Source organism: Hypomesus nipponensis, chromosome 6 (genome assembly GCF_054491055.1).
Source record: "Hypomesus nipponensis isolate SF chromosome 6, ASM5449105v1, whole genome shotgun sequence".
Lineage (NCBI taxonomy): Eukaryota > Metazoa > Chordata > Actinopteri > Osmeriformes > Osmeridae > Hypomesus > Hypomesus nipponensis.
The window spans coordinates 7,725,449-7,736,057 of record NC_140366.1 but is presented as its reverse complement, the minus strand read 5'-3'; the positions used below and the strand labels follow the sequence as shown (position 1 = coordinate 7,736,057).

Here is a 10,609-nt window from a genome sequence, read left to right as displayed (position 1 = left end):
GGGCTGTGTGTGTGTGTGTGTGTGTGTGTGTGTGTGTGTGTGTGTGTGTGTGTGTGTGTGTGTGTGTGTGTGTGTGTGTGTGTGTGTGTGTGTGTGTGTGTGTGTGTGTGGGTTAGCACTCTACGTGTGAGAAAGACAGGTGTCTGTGGTGGTAAGAGTTTGGGCGTGGTTGTCCATGTATGGTAGTCGTTGAGCAATACTGCACAGCAGCACACAACAGCTGCGCAGATTGAGCATCAATGGAAAAGAAATGGTTAGGACAGCTCAGTGGTAGAGCATTTGACTACAAGTCAAGTGGTTGCAGATTCAAATCCCCTTGTATGTTTCAAAAAAAAAAAGAAACACACAATTTGTGCACAATGACAAAATTAGCTTGTCATTTATTTAGCAATTGAAACTAACAAGGATTCTGCTGAAAAATATATTTGTGGAAATACCAACCACTGTATCAAGTAGGAATATTTGCATAATTACATAGATTTATGGACAGCATACTGTTTCTATCTCTAAGGTTCATGGAGAAAAACACACTTCTCCCATTGATGTTCAAGGGGTTCAACCTTACAGCCATACAATCAGGCATGCTAACATTCACTCAGCCTTGGTGTGACATGGGCTGGATGTTACTGAGATTTTAAAACCCCTGACACGTCAAAAAAACAGACCCCACCTCTCACTGTAACCAAACCTGTCCATCTGTCAGAAAAAAATCCCTGTTGGAAGAGTTTCATGGCAGCCACTGTTGCTTTGCCTGGTGTTCTCACCACAATGTCATTCTTTCAGCAATGGAATGATGGAAGCAATGTGATTACGTTTTCGTGGTGCACTGTAATGACATTGTGACTGTGCTACGTTAATTGGGAGGAAATCAGCATTTGTGGTTGTGAAGCAGCTACTGTGTCAGTCTTAGAAATCTGTGATGTTTGTTTTTATAGGGAAACAGTCTATGCTTACAGCATGCTTGTCCTTGGTCCCCCTTGTGGTCGTCCATTCACCATCCTGTTGTTTAGTGAGTGTGCCCTACTGTATACTGAACCCAAGTCACAGCCACTGGGAAAATGCTTGTACAAACGTATTCCATTATTCTTCTGCCTAGAGGTTGAAGGACTGTTTTTCTCGTACAGAGTTTCCACCTCATCAACCTGATTTCAGTAATCAGTCCTGAATACACAGCCCAGCCTGCATGAATAATAGTGTCTGAAGTAGGACTCCCTTACACATATGAACTCGATTTGTATGTGAATTAAATATCATACTATCTTTTAAGTATACATTGGACTACAACACATTTGTGTTTTTGTTGTTGTCATATCCTTCATACTGATTTGGTTGTTTCAGAGGGACAGCCATAATAGATTCAGTTTGTGGTACAGTATATCACTGAAAATGTCCAAGGGGGGTACTAAAAAGCCATTGCTCCCCTCCCACCACCCCACAGTACAACACAGCATGAAAAGGTACATTTTGGAATAACTACAGAGGTCGTACTGGAGACAGCAGACGGTCATATGGTACATCTGCTTCCTGTCTTCCACATACCTCATGAATAATTAACCCACTCAATGACCAAGACAGGCTGCTTAATTGTACCCCAATGAATCATTAAGTAGGCAGCACCTGGTAACAGCCAATTGGGACTCTTCTCTACCGAGAGGGGAAGTCCCACAAACCCCCCCGGCCCCTCCTCCCTGCTACCCTCTTGTCCTTGGCCTGGCAGTGTGGTTGGTCCCTGACAGTCTGTTTGGGTGAGGTGGAGTGGGCAACTGTCTGGACAGCCTAATGGCCTGAGGTTCTGAGGGTATCTGTCTGTCGGGCTGACAGGTGACAAGAGTCTCAATCTCAGCTGGTGGCCACTTAGGCATTATTCACCTGACTGCTCAGCCCCGCCCTCTTCCCCTCTCTGGGTGGGGTTGTTTCTGGGCAGGGTTGGACTGAGAAAAACATGGTGGGCTGGAGGGAGGAAGGGAACTGGGGGCAGTTGTTGACAAGGATACCAGTTTCCCCTCTTGTATTATTAAAGGACTTGGCTAATGTTGAAGATGGTTTGTATGTGTGGTCAGCACACACACAAACCTAAGCTCCCTTAGCCTTTTGCACTTTGCACAGAAAATTACAGAAGTGGTACATGAGGAAACATGCTGAAGAAGCACATTTTCGCATCAAGTTCCATATCGGTGTTGTGTAATGATGTTCTGTCAATCATCGGCTACAGTAAGGTCAAATTCGACTTCCTTCCTATTTTCTCTCTCTTGTCTTTGGCTTTGTTTTTCTCTCTCATATATTTCTTCCTGTCTACTTTTTTCATGAGCAGCGTGAATTATTCATGCATAACAAGCACAAGCAGCTCCCTCTGCCTTTAGCCTCAGAAACACAATCAAACCCTCACACCCTCTGTCATTCCTTGGATAAACACTTCCCAAAAGATATTTACCCAATCCATAAGAATTCAGGCTGCACAAACCACGATGTTAGAATGCAGATGGTACCTCAATACAATCTATATGCAAAATATCATGCTCTAGGTAGACTATTTTCCACACAATCATCTTGTCAATAGATTTTCTGGCATTCATAATTCATTGACCCCAATTCACTGACACTTCATATAACTAGTTAACAGTATTGAGAGATGGTAGTCATAGCCCAGTTACCCAAACACCCTTGATGAATGAAAGGAAGTAAAAATATCACGTGTACACATGGAAAAACTAACTTCACTTAGTGACTTGTCTGCTTAGATAATACATCTATTTCAATAAAAATGGAATATATTGGCTCATGACTATTATTAAGGTATTAGAATCCATTATCTGTGGTCAAGAGAGCAAATGATTTGCTTTCTATATCGTATTTACCAAAAAACTGATGACAGTGGAACAAAAGGGGTTAAATAGACTGACAAATCACTTTGCTTCCCCCTAGTGGTTAACAGTTGTATACGCCTCTAGCCAACATCAGTGAGCTTTGAGAACGTTTTGGTGGAAAAGTTCATCCCTTGTGTCTTGTCTTTGACATGAGGTTATGGCTTGTTATAATGATTTGTAGTGTTATACTAGGGTCATGTTGATTAAGTGGGTTGGATGGATGAATGGATTGGTGTATGGATAAATGGATGGTCACGTAGACCAATATGGGTGGGTGATCGTGGTGGGACAACTAGTGTAATATAGTGATTTAATAAATTGATAAAATGATGGAAAATCTTTCATTTTCACACCATGTTCTGAACAATAAATAGAGCTGTTTTCTACCACTAGATGGAGACACAGATCCTTGGCTTATCTCTGACAATGTTTCTCACTTATCTAATATCTATGAGTGTGTAATTACTCTATCCCTCAATCTCCCGCTCTCTTCCTTTCAATCTCTTTCTAAAAAGCCCTCACCACTAAGTGGGTAAATATGTCTAGTCCTTCCACGCAGTGAAAAAGACATGTAATAATTATCCCAACCTGACCAACTCTGCCCATATTTCCACCTCAAATCTTAATCTTACTGCATACTTTGACAACGGGTAGCATACTTATAACAGTTGCTTCCATACCTACCAGTGGAGTCCTGCTGTAATGGCAGAGAAGTAAATGTGCTCCCATGCTGACTCACTTCCTCTTGTCTGCAGGTTAGCTCGTGAGTCACTCTCAGACCAACAGGCACACGTGTGCTGCCAGGGCATAAATCCTTGTTTTTAAAAATGCATGGTAACCAAGCCGGGCAACAACTAAAAAAACCTGCTCAACAAGTTTGGCAAGCTCCCAACAAGCAGCCAATGCGTCCCAGATATATTTTGTTGAGGCAGAAGTAAGCAGGACAATGTTGAGCCCAAGTTCGGGTGCACATGGGATTGCTGCCACTCATTTGGTGGTGGTGGCGGGGAGCTTGACACACTTTTGGCATCAGTCAATCTCATAGACTATGACATGTGGTTTGAGGTCTTAAACCATGATGAAGCACATTTCCGGAATGGCAACATTTCGACATCAAATATGATATTTATCCTCACAATGTGACACAGTTTGGTATACTTGACCATTACAGCACTCATACCTGTTGGCTGTTGGAATGAAGTGTAATATAATAATAATTAAAAATGAGAGACATAGGCCCACACAGTGGCAGACTTTGCGATAACCAAAGATTTCCGGTCATCTTACACTGTGATACGTTGATAGGGGACGACATGGGGAAGAGTGGGGCTTGGTAAACAGACAGTGTCCACTATACTTAATTTTATTATATTAATTGAACTTGATTGCGTTTGAAATTGATTATGTATCTATGAAGATGTAGAGGTATTCTTGGCACACTGTGCAGCCCTCAGAAGACACCTACATCCTCAATATACATGATCAATTTGAAACATAATCTAGTTCAATTGGATCTGGTTCAATATTGCTATGAACTGGGGAGAGGTGTTAAGCCCTGTCCTGGACTCCTGTTTGTTGTGACCTCGTCATTTGTAATGACCTCATTGACGACTGAGAATTGATGACTTTCATTGGCTCCACACCTCTTTCCCCTATTTGAACAAAACCACCAAAACGTCAGTTAAAAAAAAATATTCATTTAAATGAGGCTTTTTTGGTGTATATCATGTAACCATATAATCCAAACCTCCATTGGGCCTCGTGATGTGCAGGCTAAAAAGGCAACCGTGTTAAAAGTGTGTTACTGGGAGCATCCTCCGCAAGCTGTGCCCTGTTTCTCTGCTGTCGTCTTTGTTCCTGCACCTCAGCCTTGTCCGTGGCAGGGCTGTCTCTGCCTATTGTGTGGACTGATGGCCAAAGATGGGACATATGTTGGGAGGGGGTTAAGGTTGTCATCGGAACACAATGAGAATCTACACTCTCCACTTTCAGGCAAAGATGAGTCTCACAAATAAAAGCTTTGGGCAATACCAGATGCATAACCAACATGGTGGTGGTGGTGGTGTTTGTATGTAGGGTAGACACACTATTGGGATACAGACCTATTGGTCCAATTAAACCTTTGATTGCACAAATGATTTCAACATTGCCTTACATGGAAGTTCACAATGATATTCCAAAGTCAATTTAGGACTCTAATTTGCATGGGGCAATTGATGGGGCATTTATGTATAATGCATACACAAATGTTCTTTTGCAATACAATGTTGACACTTTATTTCAATCTCTTGAATTTAAGGTTGGAACATTTGTGCTCAACTAAATGTTAAAGGTTCACCTCAAGTCAAGGTACTTAATTTTTGATTTAGTACATCTCAGAAGGAACATTAGTCTAAAAATGTTTCCCAAACAGAGGCCTTATTGTGTCCTGTCTGCCGGCTAGACCCGTGGTGGAATCTGTTTCTTCACTGAGGCTTTTGTTCATGTTTTCCTGGTTCATGCGATGGCCTGTCGATCAAGCTGCATGTGTCCGCCCACTTTACCCTTCCCTCTGCCGCAGCTGGCCGCCAAGCAGTCGATCTGGCTTCGAATTCAGTCTGTCTGAGAAAAGCGGAGAGGACAGCTTGTTATTTCATTACCCACGTAGAGCACATGAACATTCGGAAAATAAAACGAATTATTTGAAGGTAAGTGGGTAAAAATTGACGCTGCGTTATGTAATGATGTTTCGATTGTAATGAGTTAAATTGTCCGTCTGCTCTTTAAAAATAAAAGTCCCCCAAATATAGTAAATGCGCGGTCGATTTCGAACGCAAGTGCTCAATGCGGAAGTTCACGAGCGTAATTCCTCATCAACCTTACTTGTAAGCTAAGAGTTACTCGGTAGCATTTTATATAACGATATTCTTTCGGTTTTCATATTTATTTACACGTTGTGTGACTGTATCCGAATACATTGTAACTTATGTTGTAACTCAAGTTTTGTAGAATGGATTCAAGATGGCCTCTTGTGTCCTCTCCAGGTTGGGGATTGTGCATACATTTGGAGGCTTCTAAGTCTTCACTACAGTTACGGTATAATTAAATAGTTGCGACCGTTATTTTATAGAAATGTCCTAGAACATCCACCGGGCCCCAATAGTTATTCATACCTCTTTTTCCACTGTATTACGGCTGAAGTGGACTCATCCGGCGGTGATGGCAACGTTCTAATACCACGTCAATGCGGTGGGGGAGGGGAGTGTGTCTTGGGTGGAGCTTGAACACAGCACACAGGCATATGGGCAGAACGGACTCAACCCCCCTCATACTGGTTGTGGAACAAGCGGTTTGGCATACGCTGTTGTCTGTGATAAATCACATTAGTGGATCATTTGAAAATTAGCAAACGGAAATGTTGAATTTCGAGAAAGTTTATTTTTACTAGTTTAAATATATGACGTAGTCACTTTAGTAACTTATAGTCAAGAGGCACTATGCACAATTTACATAAGACAGTATTGAAGAGGTACAAAAAAGTTGCATTATAATGCAAAGGTGTATCAACCATCTCAGCTGCACTTCTGGAGCATGAATTTTACTGACAGGAAATACTCGGTAGGACACTGACCTTTCACTTTTACCTACATTTGCCCAGTTCAGTTTATAATATTATTATTTTTTTTGTAAAATGAGTGCAAACTTGAAAGGTGTTTATATATTACGTGACACCTCCCCTGTGATGTAGTTTTAGTTGCAGAGGATGACATTCTGGTGTCAGGTGGCATTCTGGTGTCTGTCCCTACAGTGCTGGGATATCACTCTTGTGTCAGGTAGGCTGAACCCTCATGCCTTTATCTAAACTTCCACTAAACCCCCCCTTTAATGTTGTCTGTTACTGTACAAGGGGTGTCTATTGAGACGTCAATGTGATGTTGTGTGATTGATATTTAACAAATCATCTCCATTGCACAGAAAGTCTGCCCCCTCACTATCAAAAATGATTTGACATCCTGTGATGTGCTACTTTAATTTGTTTTGCCTGCAACTAACAGTAAAATGGTTTGGTGTAAAGTATCCACCTTGCTCAAAGAATCAGGACATCTTGGTTTTCATCCAATGCAATGCAACATCAACAATTGCATTGAAGATGTCCTCAGCTGTTCATAATGTTTATCTTCACCTGATTCAGTAGTATGGGCCAGTGTATCTCCCCTCCCCCCGTGGCACACAAGCAGTCAACCATGTGGCGTTGGATGTAATGTACATTGACATGTAGTGGTCACTGTCATGTGTTCTTCCTGCTTTAGTAGTATTTTGGTCACTTTTAGGCTCCTGTTACCCTGTGGGTGGCTGGTCGCCGTGACTGCAGTGTCCCAGCACTGGTCTTGGTACTGGATGTATGTCCAGTGCAAGTGCTGTTCAGCCATGACACATTTTCCATTTCTGTGTGTGTCTACCATCTTGATTTCTATACAGCACAATAGTAAATGTACTGTACTTACAAGTACTGTTACGCATTAGCCCTTTTCAGTTTTGTGTCTTCATTTCTACATAGCACAATTCTTTTGCTTTGGCAGATACTTGCCTTGGGATCTTTTAGACGAAAGGCACTATTGCACATCTTTGGTTTGCATCACATGGCACAAGTATTGTGATGATTCTGATGTTTTTCTAGGGTTGCAGTTCATCGTAGTTAGGAACAGTATTCCAAGTACTATGTTAGGCAAAATCGTTTCTAAAATCTGTGTAAAATGTGCTTTTGAACCCCTTTGTTTTGACAGGCATTCATTTTAGGTTTGTAACAGAAGATGTTCAGTGGATGTTGACCCTGACAAGCAACAACACTCTGTGCTAAGAATTCAGATGAATGCGAGATTGCCATTGATCTTACTACTACTTCCACTTCATCAAACGTTGTCAGTGTCACCTGTTTCTAGACAAGAAACCGGTGGTTCATCTAAGGCAGGAAGCAAACGAAATCTGGTAGCAAAATGTTTTTTGTTGTTGTTTTATTAAGTCCAGTGATCTACAAAGTTGGGTGTTTCACTCAGCAGGTATCTTGGTGGTCTGCTTGACAAGACCTGAAAGAGTTAAGAACAGAAGCAGTTTGTCAGTAACACGCTGAAGTGATGAGCAAAAGAGGAAGTCGTCTCGTGTATATGCCAGTGCGCCGCCGTAGGAAACGTAGAGAAAAGTAAATGAACAAACCCTTTCAAGTATCTTTTTCTGAATAGTCTTTTGTGGTGGTGTTCAGATGCAGTTGCTTCAGGTTGGAAAGTGAATGGATTAGCATTATTCATGTTAGAGTTTGTTTAGAAACCCCTTAGTTCTATCATAGTTATATTTTGACTTAGCTACCGATGAAGAAATGTGTAGCATCTTTTACACAGAAATGTACAAGTAATCAGCAATACAGAACTGACATATTTTTTTAAGTCTGTAAATCTGTCACGGTATCTTCTAACCAAGGTCTTTGGCTCACCTCCTTCCTCAGGACCACTATGTACTCTAAAGGCACCAAACGTAAGTTCGCTGAAGGAGCAGACGCGATGTCCGGCGGCAACCCCGAGGGTCCCAAGATGGCGCCATACAGCCTGCAGCGTCAGTCCCTCCTGGACATGTCTCTGATCAAGCTGCAGCTGTGCCACATGCTGGTGGAGCCCAACCTGTGCCGCTCGGTGCTCATCGCCAACACCGTGCGGCAGATCCAGGAGGAGATGACCCACGACGGCAGCTGGCAGGTGGTCACCGACACCTTCGCCAACTCCAGTCAGAGCTCGTCTGAACGCCTGGTTGCCACGGAGGTTCTGTGCCGGCCCCCGGGACTGGAGCAGGATGCGGGGCCCAAGCTCTTCTCTGTGATGGGCTACGATGGATGCCACGAAGAGGAGGTGGTGACCGACGAGGCCTTGTGTTCTGTCGCTATAAGCGACGGAGCCACGACCTGTCTCTTGGGGACCATTGGCCACTGCTGGGAGAGGGCCGAGCTGAGGGCAGAGGCCGAGTTAAAGAATGGAGCGACTGAAGACTCGGGTTTTGGAGATGATGATGAGGAGGAGCTGTCAGGTCAAGAGTCCAAAATGTCAACGGGAAAGGTTTTTGGAAAGTTTGAGATCAAAAACAATAACCCCGGGTCAGACGCGGCACTCGAGGAGCTGTTTTCAGATGTTGACGCCTCTTACTATGACTTGGACACCATGCTCACTGGCATGCAGAGCGCCCCTAAAATGGGTCCTTATGACCTCTTGGACAGCCTGGCTTCCTCCCATGGCCCTGCCTCCAACTCGAGCTGTAGGGCCGATCTCAATGAACTCGACCACATCATGGAGATCATTGTGGGTTCATAGACTTGCTTCCGATCACAGACACTGTTATCATGTAAAACTGGTATCTTTCATTTAAATGTTGTTTTAATCCAGGTTAAGGCTCGGATAATGCCCCCATTTTTGTGTGTGCCATCGCTTTGTCCTGTATGTGATGTGACAAGGCCAACAATGACACTTGGTAAATTATATTTCAAAGCAAGTAAGTAGTATTTGAATTGTTTTTCAAACTTCATCATTCTTATTTCTTTTGCATGTTTTTGTATGTGTATTTTTTACGTTTTGTTTGTACCTATTGTTGGTTTTCCATTTAATTTATTGTACTTGCAGAATATCACTACATGAACTGAGCGCCGAACAAGATATTTACATGTACAAATATTTTCTTAAAAAATGATGAAAGATTGATAAAAAGTTTATATAAAAGTATTCTACTATATATTTTTTAAAAGTTATACATTTTTGATAATTTTCACATTGTTTTATTTTTTTCTATATGCCTTTATCCAGAGAATCTGCACAAAATCTCTTATGTGATTGGGAGTAATTTAGCATTGGTCTTCCTACCTTTGGGTATGTTTGTGAACTATAGCAGCTAGGAGGTAGAAAACATGTTCAAGAAAACAATATGCTCATAATGTATTGCACCCTCTGCCTTTGTCTTTGGTTTGGTGCTATGTGTGCAGTGTAGCATTGTTCAGACTCCTACAACCTCAACACCTTCAGCCATCCAACTTATGCACCAGGGTTAGTTGCACCTAGCCTGTGCGCTGTCATTTGTTTGCCATTAGAAGTCACATATTCTGAATTGTTTCTTTTTCAAGTGAAGAATATTTATGGGTATTTCCCATTTATCATGACTTTTAACTTATTATATTTATTAACTGCAAACATATATGCTTTACCTTGGTCATACTTCAGAGTTTTCAGTTGTGAAACATGGTATTGGGTTACAAATTTAATTGTATGAATTTAGTGCTCTTACAATGAAAGTTTTTAAACTTTGTTAGGCTAAGCAAACTATGGCAAAATTATATATTGGCTGTGTTTGCGACATTCAAAACATGCAGGTGTCTTGAGACCCCTAAAGCGGTATACGGATAACCTGTCTTACTAAATGGTTTGTTTCATTTCTACATTTGTCACTCAGTGCAGTCGTTTTTAAGACACCTGCATGTTGGAATCAGAATCGAAAGAAATTGTTATTCTCACTTTTTACGTTCAACAGTCTTTGCTCAGGCACATGATGACATTGGGAGAATAATTTGTATTGACTGCGTGGGGACAACTAGGAGTGAGATATATTACTTATTTTATCATTAAAGATGACTTATGCAGTTTCTGACCATGATCTAGTATAGATGATGCATTTTTATACATACAAACTGTAGCAGTTTATACGTTTAAAAAAATAAAGGATACAGCATATTATTATGGTGG

At 41.7% G+C, this 10,609-nt stretch overlaps 1 protein-coding gene and 1 long non-coding RNA gene across 14 annotated transcripts; one reads left to right on the top strand and one right to left on the bottom strand.

Moving 5' to 3' along the window:
* Window positions 1–5,126: 5,126 nt before the first annotated feature.
* Window positions 5,127–6,148, bottom strand: LOC146286833 (uncharacterized). Its single transcript, XR_014758443.1, has 2 exons — window positions 6,017–6,148; window positions 5,127–5,465 (listed from the first exon to the last, which is right to left on the bottom strand). It is a non-coding gene; the product is annotated as an uncharacterized LOC146286833 (long non-coding RNA).
* Window positions 5,424–10,600, top strand: cdca4 (cell division cycle associated 4). Of its 13 annotated transcripts, none has more exons than XM_084699680.1 (4): window positions 5,424–5,551; window positions 7,628–7,808; window positions 7,901–8,040; window positions 8,341–10,600. In XM_084699680.1, exons 3-4 carry the CDS (start codon window positions 7,976–7,978, stop codon window positions 9,191–9,193), a joined length of 918 nt encoding a protein of 305 aa, XP_084555806.1. In that variant the 5' UTR covers window positions 5,424–5,551; window positions 7,628–7,808; window positions 7,901–7,975; the 3' UTR covers window positions 9,194–10,600. The 13 variants fall into 13 exon arrangements, with proteins under 13 accessions (XP_084555806.1, XP_084555808.1, XP_084555799.1 ...); XM_084699678.1 differs by lacking the exon at window positions 7,628–7,808 and adding an exon at window positions 6,592–6,676 and having other exon boundaries at window positions 5,443–5,551; window positions 7,898–8,040; XM_084699672.1 differs by lacking the exon at window positions 5,424–5,551 and adding exons at window positions 6,158–6,461; window positions 6,592–6,676 and having other exon boundaries at window positions 7,628–8,040.
* Window positions 10,601–10,609: the final 9 nt, after the last annotated feature.